Here is a 13,036-nt window from a genome sequence, read left to right as displayed (position 1 = left end):
AGATAACAGATTATGTTGTAAAAAATTATGAAAGGGTCCAAGAATATTGGTAAGTATTACTGAGTATCAAGAGAATAGAATAAGATACCAAGAGAGTAAGAGATATTCGAAACTTTTGAAAATTCGTGGAGATGTCATTTTTTAGAAAATCCGAGAGCAAAAAATTTACCATACGAACAAGAAACTTCTCGGTCGGTTTTGCAGTTTCAGATTACGAGAACATGATAAAGGAAGAAATTACACACTTCCAGCGATTTTTGTAAATGTCGTGCAATTCCAAGAATTTCTCGAAACCCCGAAATTTTTTGCTCCTCGAGAAGTATTTCGGCCGGTTTTACAATTTTGTATCAGGAAGTGGCATGACTCCAGCAGTTCTTGGAAATGTCATCATTCATATTCCGGGAATTTTTTGAATTTGGAGTTTTCGAGTTTTTGAAGAAATTTTTCCTCAAAAGCATAATTTTGTATCAGGAGAATATAATCTTGCAAAAGGTGGCACTGTTTCAAAAATGGTTACTAATTTTATTTATACAGTTATTAGTTGAGTACCATTCAAAAATGTTGCTTCTTATTAAGTTTCATGGGATCACCTGCAAATTGCACCACTATGTCAAAAACAGGATACCCACTAATGGTATGTAATTAATTAATTAGGAAAATATCTGAATAATATTATACAAAAATGATTTCTGGGAGTTTGATTTGATTCCTGAACTGATCTGGAAGTCGCCCTACAGACGAAATTTCACTTTTCAATTTCTTCATGAAAATATTAGTTCCACTATTTCACCACTAGATGGTTATTGGACAACTTTTTAAACTTATAACATCTTATTACTAAGAAACTGGGGGATATTTACACAAAACAAATTTTAAATAATTTTTTGATTCTAAATTTTCATTTGAGCCTCGAAAGTTAAGAAACCCTACCTAGGAGCCGAAAAATTGGAATTTTTTAATTTTGCTACTTATCGATTGAATATAATTAACTTATATTACCAGATAAATATCTCAAAATTAAATAATGAGAACGATATGGTTATTAAGGCCGGTGAATTTGATTTTTCACGTTCTACAAACGATATCGGGAAGTAAATTTAATTTTTTATTATGATAATACTGAGAACCTAGAAATTTCGTGAAAAAGATGACATGGAAGAAAGCTATTTCCATCATATGGATATATATATATATATATGTGACATTTTATACAATAGTCGTATAAGTTTATTCTGAGAAATTTTTTCATACAATAGTAAATAAGATAGGTATTTAAATGATTTCGTTTAGTTGGGTATATGTACGTGTGTGGGTAATATCCACTGGATATGTACATACACTGGTAAGAATTAATTTCTGAATTGCAAGACGCGCGTGCACAAATACATTGATGTTCGATATGTCGTTTTGTACTGTTATACTTCAATCGCGTACGTATGATTTCGATTATAGAAACTTATAAAGTTATCAGTAGTACGCATTTATTATTACAAAGGAATTTCAAATTAAATAAATTACACGTATAAACGTTTTATTCACATAATATTAAGAGTGAGAAGCATTCATTTTTTATCGTTATATTATCTCAGATATGGTTTAACCTTTTGTGTCATTCGATTAAGCCGGCTTTGTCCGCAAGTCAGCATATGGAAAATAAAGTAAATTATTTGTCATCTAAATTTCTTTCCAACTTTATGTATTTTAAAAGTAATTCGTTTCGTTAGGTACAAGTGGTTTGCTCTAACACAAGTTATATACACGTTGATCTCTTTTAGGTTGTATAACTATTAATTAGCAACAATGTACTTATTTTTGTCATTTGATTTTTTACTTATCTTCATATGAAATTTCTTTTACCTTTTTGTTATATTTATAATAGTTATTCTATTATTTGCAGAGAAATTATTTTTGAGAGATTAAGATGATTGGTAATGTTAAGAAGTACTTGTACTAGCAATAGAACAATAATAATTTACCAAGGACATGTGCTCAGGTAAATGAATATCATATAAATTGAATGTAAAATTAAAAATATAGATTCTAATTGTATTATAAAAAGAAGCATTTAAGGAATAAAAAAATAAGGGAGCAGAAATTTTTGCAATAAGCACAATTACGATGGACGTTCAAGGTTCACTGAGAGAAGCTTTGTATGAAACTTTAAGTGGTATTTTGTCTCCTCATACAGAGACTCGTCAAGCAGCAGAACAGAGAATTCAAGCATTAGAAGTGACAGAAGAATTTGGTATACATTTAACGGAATTTGTAGTAGATCCAAATGGGCATTTACCTATTAGACAGTTAGCTTCTGTATTGTTAAAGCAATATGTTGAAACTCATTGGTCTTCCGTGGCTGAGAAGTTTCGGCCTCCTGAAATAAAGTATGCAACAAAAGAAAGAATCAAAGAGTTACTGCCAATAGGTCTCCGTGAGTCCATTAGTAAGGTAATCTATTAATAATTATGTATATGTATACACACTGTACACATTACATGTAAAAATGTTTTATTTCGTTACATATTTCAGGTACGTGCAGCAGTAGCTTATGCGATATCAGCGATTGCACATTGGGACTGGCCAGAAAATTGGCTCGGTTTGTTTGATATACTTGTCAGCTGTTTAAGCGGGGAAAGCGAGTATGCCGTTCACGGAGCTATGCGGGTTTTAACAGAATTTACTTCAGACCTTACCGATAACCAGTTGCCTAATGTGGGACCAGTAATCCTTCAAGAAATGTATAGAATATTTCAAAGTGAAAATGTAAGTTAATTATTTTATCAAGCATTGATTCGCGTCAATAATAATAATAATGACGATGATTATTTATACCTTTAGCAATATTCCATTAGAATTCGTGGTCGTGCCGTTGAAATTTTTACGACGATCGCGTCATTAGTTGCTGTTACGGAACTGTTCCAAAAAGGATTTGCGGAGCAATATTTACAGCCCGTTATACCCATGTTTTGTGAAAAATTCGTTTACTGTTTACGACTGCCTGATGGTTCAACTTGCGATAGTGGTCTTAAAACTGATGTTATCAAAGCTATAAATTGCCTAGTTACCAGATTACCTAAATACATCGCAACTTTTTTACCTCAAATGCTACCGCCCTTTTGGGAAACTTTAGTGCAAAGCGCGAAGCTTTATCAGGAAGAATTTGTAAATGGCGAGGGAGATACAAACGAGAAGGAAGTCGATTCAGATGGTAATCTTTGCATTTGCAGTCTTAATTTGTAATCGTTTAGGATTAATCTATTTTCAATCTGCTTTGACTTTTGCAGGTGAAATAATTAATTTTAATAATTTGATCATTGCTATATTCGAATTTGTTCATTCTATTGTGGATCGTAAACGATTCTCAAATCTTTTGGATAGTTTCTTACAAGAAGTAATGTATTATTTAATCATTTTTATGCAAATAACCGACGATCAAATCGAATTATGGACAACTAACCCCAACCAGTTTGTGGAGGAAGAGGACGTACTGACTTACAATGTTCGTATTTCAGCGCAAGAGCTCTTAACGGTAAATATATGTTTTCTAGGGAACAATTGGATTAGTTTTGTTAATAATAATAGAACGTTTAAACTGAATTTCTTTTCTCTGTAATTAATTTGTTCGAATGCAGGCTTTAGTAAATTATTCTGAGGAAAAAGCGGTGAATGCACTTTGCGAGGTTGTAACGCGTCACATCGAAGCAACTAGTAGATTACAGACTGCAAATAATGGAAGCGGAGACAGTGAAACGTGTTGGAAATTACGAGAATCGTCTATTTTAGCCCTAAGTAAAGTAAAAGATATCGTTGTGGAGAGGCATAAAACTGGAATGCTTCAATTCGATATTATTAGATTTTTAGATACGATCGTTTTAGCTACTTTAAAGGATTCAGGTATCCGATATTCAATAAAATGACAATTGTTTCTACTTCGGTATTCATTCGTTTGTCGTTTCGTATCGTACCGGCAATTTTTAGGTTCACCGCCGTTACTTCTTGGCCGTTGTTTGTGTATTGGTGGCAAATACGCTGAAATAATGCCACCAGAAATGAGTTCACGTTTCCTGGAGGCAACTGTTAATGGTTTACAGGAGAATCAGCCTTCGTGTATCCGCATCAGTGCAGTAAAAGCTATTTACTGGTTTTGCAAAGCTTCAGTGGCGGAGAATAACAATACTCTCGGCAATATTATACGGTCGCATTTGCCGAACATATTTCAAGGACTTTTCAATATAGCTAATCAAACATCCACGGAAATTTTTACGCTAGTAATGGAAACTTTTCAAGTGTTGGTTTCGGTAATGTTCGAGTTATCATCTTTCTTTGCCTTTATCCATCTTCGTTGCATCAGGTTTTGCTTGTTTTTACAGTTGGACAAAGCATTTACCGCTTCAGTGGAAAATAAGATTTGCCCCTTAACTATCGCTGCGTTTTTGAAGTTCTATAGCGATCATGATATTTTGTACATGTGTCAAGACATATTCAAAAATCTGACACAAAATCCTGACTGTATAGGACCATTACAAACACGCTTGATACCAACGTTAACCAGTATGATGGCCGTATCGCCTATGGATAAATTAAAAGACGGTAAGTCTTATTAAAAATTAGACATACTTGGATACAGGCAGTAACATGACATGAAAATTGTAATTATTCGTTCCGATTGTTTGTACAATAGAGAGATGTCGGAACGTAGCTCTAGATGTTTTGCAAGTATTGGTGCATTACTCTCCTAAACCACTGAGCAGCGCGTTAGTCGAAACTGCATTTCCTGCTGCGTGCCACTGTATTCTGAATTCGGAAGACAACGAAACGTTGCAAAGTGGCGGGGAAGTGATACGAGCTTACCTATCGGTCGCGGCTCGGCAGGTGACGGTACATCGAGACAATGACGGTCAAACGGGTTTACAATACATACTGCAGATCATTGCTCAGCTATTGAACCCGCAGGTAACTTGACAATCCTGATTCAACGGTTAGATCCGCCTCTGTTGATTTATTCCACCAGATGATCGACACATAATCTATATTATAAACGAATTGATTTTTTAACGAGGCGCGTGGCATTTGTAGTCGAGCGAGTTTACAGCGACTTTTGTCGGACGATTGGTGACGACGTTGATTAGGAAAGCGGGAAACACATTGGGCGAAAATCTCGATCTATTATTGAAGGCTGTGTTGAGCAAAATGCAGCGAGCTCAGACGTTGACTGTGGTACAAAGTTTGCTCATGGTATACGCTCATCTCATAAACACAGAGTTTGACGCTGTCCTAAATTTTCTATCAACCGTACCCGGTCCGACAGGACAAAGCGCTCTCACTTTCGTGCTCTCCGAATGGGTCACAAGGCAACACCTGTTTTTCGGTAAATACGACCGAAAGGTAGCAACGGTCGCGCTTTGCAAGATATTGGAGTACGGCGTTACTCACGACGATAGTCGATTGAACGAGATCATAGTCAGGGGAGACCAAGTATTCCCAGGTTCGTATTTGAAGCATCGTAGAGAATTTGATAACGAAAACGTTCGGACGAATTAAACGCGTTACGAGCGTACACAGGGAAAACACTTTGATCGTTGTTTCTTTCATTGTTAATCCTTTCGAACGTTTATTTTCAATTCATTAATTTCATTAATTAGTACAAGATGTCGATAAAATATTTATCCCAAAAGAGCGACTGACTAATTAAAATTCGAGAATACGTAGGAAACGAAGAAGGCGTGAGGACTAGGAGTAAAGCCGAATCACAGCCTTATCACTGGACCACTATACCTGTTTTGGTGAAAATATTCAAGCTGATAATCAACGAGTTATCGAACGACATCGAAGCGATCGCCGCTGGTCATGACACGGATGTTAGTGATAATAAAGAATAATATTTTTCATATTTTATCTTTGTTTCACGGGTCGAACTAATCAGTCTTTAACGCGCAGGATTCATACAACGACGAAGACGAAGATGAGGTCTCCTACTTAGATCCTGGCTACGAAAATATGATAGGTAAGTGGGGTACGATTCCGTGGTGTTTTCGGCACATCTTGATTCATTAATCTTTCTCGCTAACGTTAACGTTATAATATATTTTCGTTATTTAACACACGACAAATTATCGTTTTATGAATTAGTACTTGGAGAAACTGTGTCCGAAACTGAGGAAGACGAGGACGATCCGGACTTGCTGCAAGATTCCATCTATCACTTGAATCTGAATCAATATTTGCAAGACTTCCTATTAAATTTTTCGACTCACCATTGTTTTCCGGCATACATTCAGCATCTAAATATTCCGGAACGAAAGATTTTAAGCAGTTTAAACATCAACGCATCGTTCATGCAATAGATAGATGGATAAATAAGATGGTTAAATAGACGCATGAAGAGATATACGTATGTCGATAATCAGGAATTTCGAATTTCGTAATAAAATATGTGATTCTTCGTATATATATGTGTATGTATATATATACGTATATATATTATATATATTTTTGTTACGGCACATTTTACCTGTTTTACATTGTTCGCGTGGCAACTCGACGTTTCGCATGGTCCGATCGACGACTCGCGTGCAAAGAAAGATGGCACGAAGCGATGCAAACATTCTTTTCCTTTTATCCTTCTCTTACAGTAGGTCGCAGGGCCATGATTCACGATTTTCACCCGCGATTTATTCATACCATCGTTACGTTTATTGTACATATCTACAAAAGCGTACTCGTTCTATTTTCTTTGTCTGCAAAAGTTTCAGCTCGTGTAAAATAATCTACATACATTTATTATATCGTTATACGAAAAATATGTACAACCTTGTTCGTATTTACGCTACTTCCACGACACGAGCATTACACGACTCGCTTCAGTTACTGCGAATTGAAAACGAGATAAAGCTGCTCGCTCATGGTTTTCGTAGCCCTATAACACGAAAATGAAACGACGAGATCGACGCGCAAGGAGGAATGGAAACTCGTGGAGCGGTGATAGGATAACGTGTGGATCAAATATATAATTACAAGTTTGATTATAATTACGGAACCTGAAAAACGATCGAACAGTGACGAGATCATCCGTGGCAAGACAAATATAACGCGACAAAAGGAAACACGCAGGAACAAGGAAAAAGTTACTTTTCGTCGTTTCCTTGGATATCGCGGGTCATACGGTTCAAACGGTCGTTACCGAAAGAAGACCCATCAGTTTGCCACCGGTACCGGGACCTCCCGCGCTACCGATTCTGTTTCCATGAACCAACATCTCCTGAACGGTAGTGAAATCGTCCAGGGTGTTCTTTTTACGAGCCATTTTTTTGTGACTCAGTTCCACGATATTCAACGGTTTCTTCGGAAGCTTCTCGTGCTCGCCGTGCTCGCACGTCAACAATTCGTTGGTCTGCTGCATTTGAAGCTGTTGTTGCTGTTGTTGCTGCTGTTGTTGAAGTTGTTGCTGTTGCTGCAGCTGAAGTTCTTGTTGTCTCTGTTTGCGTTCGCGAGCACGTTCCAGCTGTCTCTTACGTTCCTCCTTGGTCCAGTATCTGCCAACCTGAAATACGAACGAACAGATAAGAATTACAGCTTATGGAAAAGAGAGGAAGAGAGAAGAGAGATAAAAGGTTGGCCTGAATTCGATGCTGTCACCTTCACTTCCGACATGGTGTCGTCTTCCGTGCTGTGACCGGCTCGCTCTTCCGATATTTTGATCGCCCTATTTCTCAGAATGCGATTCCTGACTGGCCTCCGAGCGATGTACCTGGTTCCGTCCGCTCTCCTCTTCACTTTCCACTCCATCTGCACGTCGTTCGCTTTGTCCTCCGGGGGTATCCAGGAACTGGACGCGCACACCTGTTGACTGCCGACAAACTGGTACCGAGTCAAATTCGGTGCTTGAAAATTACCATGAGACCTGGACTTTTTCGCAGTGCCACCGGCAGCAACCGCGGTAACGCTGCTGCTCTCTCTAGATCCACCGATGGTCGAGTTTCTCCGGTCGAGAGCCTGCTTGAACAGCTGCTGTTGCAGAAGCATCGTTTGCTGAAGGTTAGCCATGTTCGTGTACATAGTATCCGCAGGCAAGTTAGTTGGATCCGTCGCACGATCTCTGTAATAATGAGAACTCGAGCCTCTCTTGTTCGATTGGTTCCTTGTCTGTCTGTTGGTGAACGCGGGGCACGTGCAACCGAGCCTCTGTTGTTGCTGCTGCTGCTGCTGTTGTTGCTGTACAGCCAACGCTTTCGGGGGGCAAAGCACCAGTGTACTTTTATGATGATCCCTTTCACCGCGTTGCAATTCTAACGTGAGCGGATTGCTGTTGCAGGATTCTCCGGTGTTGTACGCGCTCGAGCTATCCTTCTCCTCGCCCGAGCTGTTGCTCTTCGACGAACAGTACCATCTTCCACTCTGGTTCGCTTGGTTCTGCGAGTATTGAATTACCGTGTTCGACGTGGTGGTATTTGCAGTAGTCGTGATAGCGATCGCGATGGTAGAGACGATGGTCGTCGGTGGCGGAGGGACGGTGGTGATGGTTGGCTGCGCAGTAGCGACCACGCTAGAAGTATGATTCGCATGATGCCAATGTCTGTGATGTTCGTACGGCGATGAGTAGATCGGTTCGCTGTCAGACTCTGGTATAGTCTCGTAGATGTGTTCTGTTTCGCTCCACACGTGATTCGAGTAAGCGTCTGCCAACCTAACCGCGATCGTTCCTCCTCCTCCTCCTCCGCCTCCGCCTCCGCAACCTGTTTGCGATTGACCGCGCACACAGAGACCCTCCATCTTCTTCGAGCAATCCTTCAACGTCTCCTGCATCCACTGTTTGCGATCGTGATCCGCGTGTCGCGCAGGCGACGCAGCGTTTCTACCGGAAGATTTTTGCGACGTTTGGGAAGAACAGCTCGAAGAAGGGGTGTTGTTGTTTGCTTGATGTCCAAGCGTGTGACAGGGCACCGGTGGAGGCGGTGGCGGCGGCGGCCTCAACGTCGAACAGTCCTCTTCCGTGTCTTTGGTCCGTTCCTCCGTCTGCTGTTGCTGCTGTCGAATCAGCTGCTCGATCAGGCTGTTCTGATAGGAAGGCAGATGGTCCGGCGAAAGCAGCGGCGATCCCTGCACAGAGACCAGAAGGATCTATGAATTTGTAACGAGTATCGGAAATACGGAGGACGATCGTCCCTACTCACCCGAGGGTACACGCGCCTCTCCTTGTAATCGTCCTCCTACGAGAGGAAAAGAGGAAAGAAACAGTTTTCGAAAGATCAAAGTCTGATAAAAGGATCGGCTAGCCGGTGGAGTACGTTAGAACGAATTACGTACGAGGCTGGTTGGTTCCTTTCAACTTGCAACTATATCGATCGTAAACCGCGTTAGAAAAGAAGAAGGCATCTTCTATGAATATTTTTTCGTATCTGATACAGCAATTTGACTTTACTGGCAAAAGTTGCTCGTTACGATGTTCGTCTCGTCTGGAGTTCGTTTTGAAGGCGTTCGTTGTAGCATACTTTACCATACTTTGATTTCCTTAGCATCGTATTTCAGTAGCCCACAAAGAGATCTTACCTGATAAAGACATCGACTGACGAGAATGGTCACGGCGTTTTTCGTTTCGGCGAACAGGTTCTCCGTTTGTTCTTTGTTCGCCACGTCCTTTCCGTTCACCTGTAACACGAGTAACGTGGTTTGGTGCGGAAACGATGGTCGCAACGTGTTTTCGTGGCGAAGTTTCATCGCTGTTGAAACGAGTTTGATCGCTCGTCGATGTATAAGAACGAAGAAATTTCGACGAAGAACGGCGGAATAATTAGAATTCGTTCGTTTGGTTGTTCGCGGAAATTTCCTATTCAGCGCGATCGTAGCCTGGTTCTTCTGGAGCCTCGCGAACTGTAAGAGAATTTTTCTGCCGCAACGACGTTGCTCGACGGATTCGCGGAAACGTGGAAAATCGAGGGAAGAAATCCGTGACACGGTGGGTCGTTCTTCCATCCGATTTCCCTCGAGCGAAGCGCAAAGTCTTTGTTCCGCGATTACGATCCGCTTAACGAGATTAGAAGGGTAGCAGATTGGAAGGAAATCGCGAGGAGAAAACGCGATGAGCTCGTCCGGCTGGTTCTCCCGTAATCGAATCAACCGCTTCGATTCGTCGTAGTCCGCGGTCTTCGCGATTTACCCTCAAGATTTGGTCGCCTTCTCGCAATCGGCCATCGCGCGCTGCCAGACTTTCAGGAACTATTTCCGAGATGTAGACCTCGGTGTCGGCGTCTTCGCTGCCGGATCCGGAACTGTAACACACCGTGAGCCCTAGCTTCTCGGCGCTGCCCGCCTTCCGCAACGTCACCTCCTGTAATTGTGCTTTCGTTACAAATTCGTCCAATCTCGAACGTTAAAAAGAAAAAATATTTCCACGTACTCTTTTTCTCCGATCGACTGTCTTTCCTTCTTCTTTTTCTCTTTATCCGATTCTACGTACGTTTCATTTTCGTAATCGAACGATGAGAAATTTAATTAGTCGTAACCAATTAACACTTTACCGACCGCCAGTAACTCAACAACCTACGCACGTCCGACCGGCATCTCAGGCGCAGATTCTCCCTCTCTTTCGATTTAGACTCTCCAATACCATTCTTTTTGTTCATCGCGAACGATACGTTTTTTAAATTGGTATAAAACTGTGTCAGCCTACAAAGCAACGCAACTGACGCAAGGTACCTTAGTATTAAATAACAAATTACTGCTCAAATAATGAGAAAGATTGTTGTCGACAAAAAGCCGATTAATAGGCCATCGGTCGGTAAGCGTCGGTGACAAGAAACCGATTATTGGCCATCGGTCGGTAAAGTATTAATCGATACGTACACCATCTGCTCGAAAATCTACGAACGCTTACTCGTCTCGTAAAATTACAAGTAGAAAGATTCGTCGATTCGTAATATCGCAAGCAACGATCGGTCGTTGTTGACAAGAATCGGTCAGAATGTTCACGGTGACTACGTACTTAGGAACGAAGATGTACACGCGTTAAATTAAAATTATTTAAGAAACGTCCATCGACCTGTATGTCGTTCGGATAGTTGCTATGTCGTCCGATAGCGCGTGTCATTTCCACCTAACTTACCTCGAAATCGATGTCGTGCGCGAGAAAGTCCTCGAAACTGTCGTTTGGCTGCTCGTCGACCACCGGCAGCAGTTCTTCTTCCTCGGTCTCGAGAAGTCCAGCCCAGTCGGTCTGTACCGCGGTCGACACCAGATTCGGACAAGTGTTGATGGCGTGTTGATCGCGTTTATTGCCACCTTCGGCCGTTCTCTCCCATTCTTTCTCCGGTTCTGTGCTTCGACTCTCCTGTTCCTTCCATCCGGTTCGCTGACTATGCTGTTGCTGTTGTTGCTGTTGAGTTGGCTGTCGTCGCAATACCTCGACGATGATCGGTTCTTGGGCCGATTGAAAGCAACGCACTGCGTCTTCGTGACTCGAGTTCGATACATCTTGACCATTTACCTGCAACAAAGCGAGCAAACTGCACATTAACTAGAACTAGCTTTATCCCGCGTGCTAAATCGGATTCGCGTTTGATCGCGAATATTGAGAAGAGTAACGCGATAGTGGAGGAACCGGGTTGTCTTTACGGTTGGCAAATATCAATAGGCGCGACGAGGTCAATTGGCAAGAGAGCGGAGAGAGAGTAGAGTGGAAAGAGCTTCTTCAGAGTCGTTTAAATGCGAGACAGAGGAGGATGACGGTGCAGCACGGCGCACGGTCTTTTATAACGACGTTCGAGGACGAATTTTCTGTACGATTCATTAACGGAATTACGGATATTCATCGCGTTTTTATCTCTTCCGGTTGGCAACGAGAGCCGTCATGGTGCTTGAGGATTTCAGCGGTGACCCAGTGAGCGGCTTTACGCGAAATCAAGAGGTCTCCGGTTTCTCGTTATTCGCTATTTCATGAAATTTCGTCTTCGTTTCCGTTGTCTCTTTTTCTTAAGTTCAAGTCAAGTTCTTTTCTTCGTTCGCTTGTCCCAAATCGCGAGTATCCGTACAACGATGTCGCCGTCTATAAGCAGGCTCTTTCGGCCGAGATATACACAGACAACGTATACCATGCAACGTTAACGATTCATTTTTCCGCAAACAGAGCTGCATACGAAAGAATCGTCCGTAATTCGTTGCTCTATAATTCCTTTATCCTCTATAATTCCCGGTTGTACCATCGATTACGAGACCATCCTCTATAATCTCGCCGGAGAACGCGAGTTTCCTCGTTTCTCCGACATAGTCGTACAGCGTTGTTTGTCATAGTCGTCGCGGTTCGACGTATCGTTGCCAATAACTCGTCTTAATACCTTACCGACCGCTAGCTCAGGCGCAGATTCTCCCTAGCGCCTAGTTCTGTTCCGGTTTAGACTTTCCAATACCATTCTTTTCGTTCATCGCGAACGGTACGTTTTTCAAATTGGTATAAAACTGTGGCAGCAACGCAACTGACGCAACTGAGCAAGGTACCTTTATACTAAATATCAAATTACTGCTCAAATAAAGAGAGAAAGATTGTCGGCGACATAAAGCCGATTAATAGGAAATCGGTCGGTAAAGTGTTAAAACAGAAGACACGCGTTAAGCTACAGACTAGCTCTGATGGTAAGATCGATACAAAACATGGATCCTCGGACCGATTCGGACGATAGATTTTTCTCTGGAGTAGAGGGCAACAGCGGCAGTCGTCACGGATAATAATACCTTCTAATCGGCGAATAATTGCCAGAGAAAAGCAAAGGAAAAACGGACGGGGGCCGGAGTCGTTTCGACGCCAAGAAGTCAGTCTTTGTAATTTCTCGATCGATAGTTTACTCGCTTGTTCGTTCGTTGGTTCACTCGACTACCCAGTCGTTCGTCCTTTCGTTCCATTAGTCACGACCGAAGGATGCTTTCGACCGTTTTACGGAGAACACTCGAGAGCCCCCCCCCCCCCCCCCCCCCACCCCCCTCCCCCCCCCCCCCCGACCCCGCCCCCCCGCCCCGCCCCCCCCCGCCCCGCCCCCCCCCGCCCGCGCGCCGT

At 41.9% G+C, this 13,036-nt stretch overlaps 2 protein-coding genes across 15 annotated transcripts in view; one reads left to right on the top strand and one right to left on the bottom strand.

Annotated features, from left to right (window-relative positions):
- Nucleotides 1–1,271: 1,271 nt before the first annotated feature.
- LOC100750152 (importin-9) lies at nucleotides 1,272–6,445 on the top strand. 13 transcript variants are annotated; one of them, XM_024368060.2, is made up of 14 exons: nucleotides 1,364–1,430; nucleotides 1,898–1,993; nucleotides 2,063–2,445; nucleotides 2,527–2,760; nucleotides 2,836–3,205; nucleotides 3,282–3,526; nucleotides 3,630–3,891; nucleotides 3,976–4,295; nucleotides 4,368–4,587; nucleotides 4,679–4,950; nucleotides 5,074–5,482; nucleotides 5,707–5,855; nucleotides 5,935–6,001; nucleotides 6,127–6,445. In XM_024368060.2, the coding sequence occupies exons 3-14, from the start codon at nucleotides 2,119–2,121 to the stop codon at nucleotides 6,339–6,341; spliced, it is 3,090 nt and encodes a 1,029-aa protein (XP_024223828.1). In that variant the 5' UTR covers nucleotides 1,364–1,430; nucleotides 1,898–1,993; nucleotides 2,063–2,118; the 3' UTR covers nucleotides 6,342–6,445. The 13 variants fall into 13 exon arrangements, with proteins under 13 accessions (XP_024223830.1, XP_024223828.1, XP_003490066.1 ...); XM_003490018.4 differs by having other exon boundaries at nucleotides 2,060–2,445; XM_012386393.3 differs by having other exon boundaries at nucleotides 1,413–1,551.
- A 222-nt stretch (nucleotides 6,446–6,667) lies between these two features.
- Nucleotides 6,668–13,036, bottom strand: part of LOC100749916 (PDZ domain-containing RING finger protein 4) — a 59,371-nt gene continuing 53,002 nt past the window's right edge. Inside the window, exons 2-7 of one of the 2 annotated variants that reach the window (XM_033321091.1) lie at nucleotides 11,096–11,476; nucleotides 10,151–10,321; nucleotides 9,544–9,642; nucleotides 9,168–9,203; nucleotides 7,633–9,093; nucleotides 6,668–7,537 (exon numbers count right to left, since the gene is read on the bottom strand). In XM_033321091.1, the coding sequence (XP_033176982.1) occupies nucleotides 7,163–7,537; nucleotides 7,633–9,093; nucleotides 9,168–9,203; nucleotides 9,544–9,642; nucleotides 10,151–10,321; nucleotides 11,096–11,476 (2,523 nt within the window). In that variant the 3' untranslated portion in view covers nucleotides 6,668–7,162. The remainder of the gene's footprint in view (nucleotides 7,538–7,632; nucleotides 9,094–9,167; nucleotides 9,204–9,543; nucleotides 9,643–10,150; nucleotides 10,322–11,095; nucleotides 11,477–13,036) is intronic. The other variant, XM_012386400.3, reaches the window with a different exon arrangement.

The sequence above is a fragment of the Bombus impatiens genome, unplaced genomic scaffold (genome assembly GCF_000188095.3).
Source record: "Bombus impatiens unplaced genomic scaffold, BIMP_2.2 scf_0389, whole genome shotgun sequence".
In the NCBI taxonomy this organism is placed as follows: Eukaryota; Metazoa; Arthropoda; class Insecta; order Hymenoptera; family Apidae; genus Bombus; species Bombus impatiens.
The sequence above is the reverse complement of the archived record's forward strand: the minus strand, read 5'-3'. Positions and strand labels throughout refer to the sequence as shown.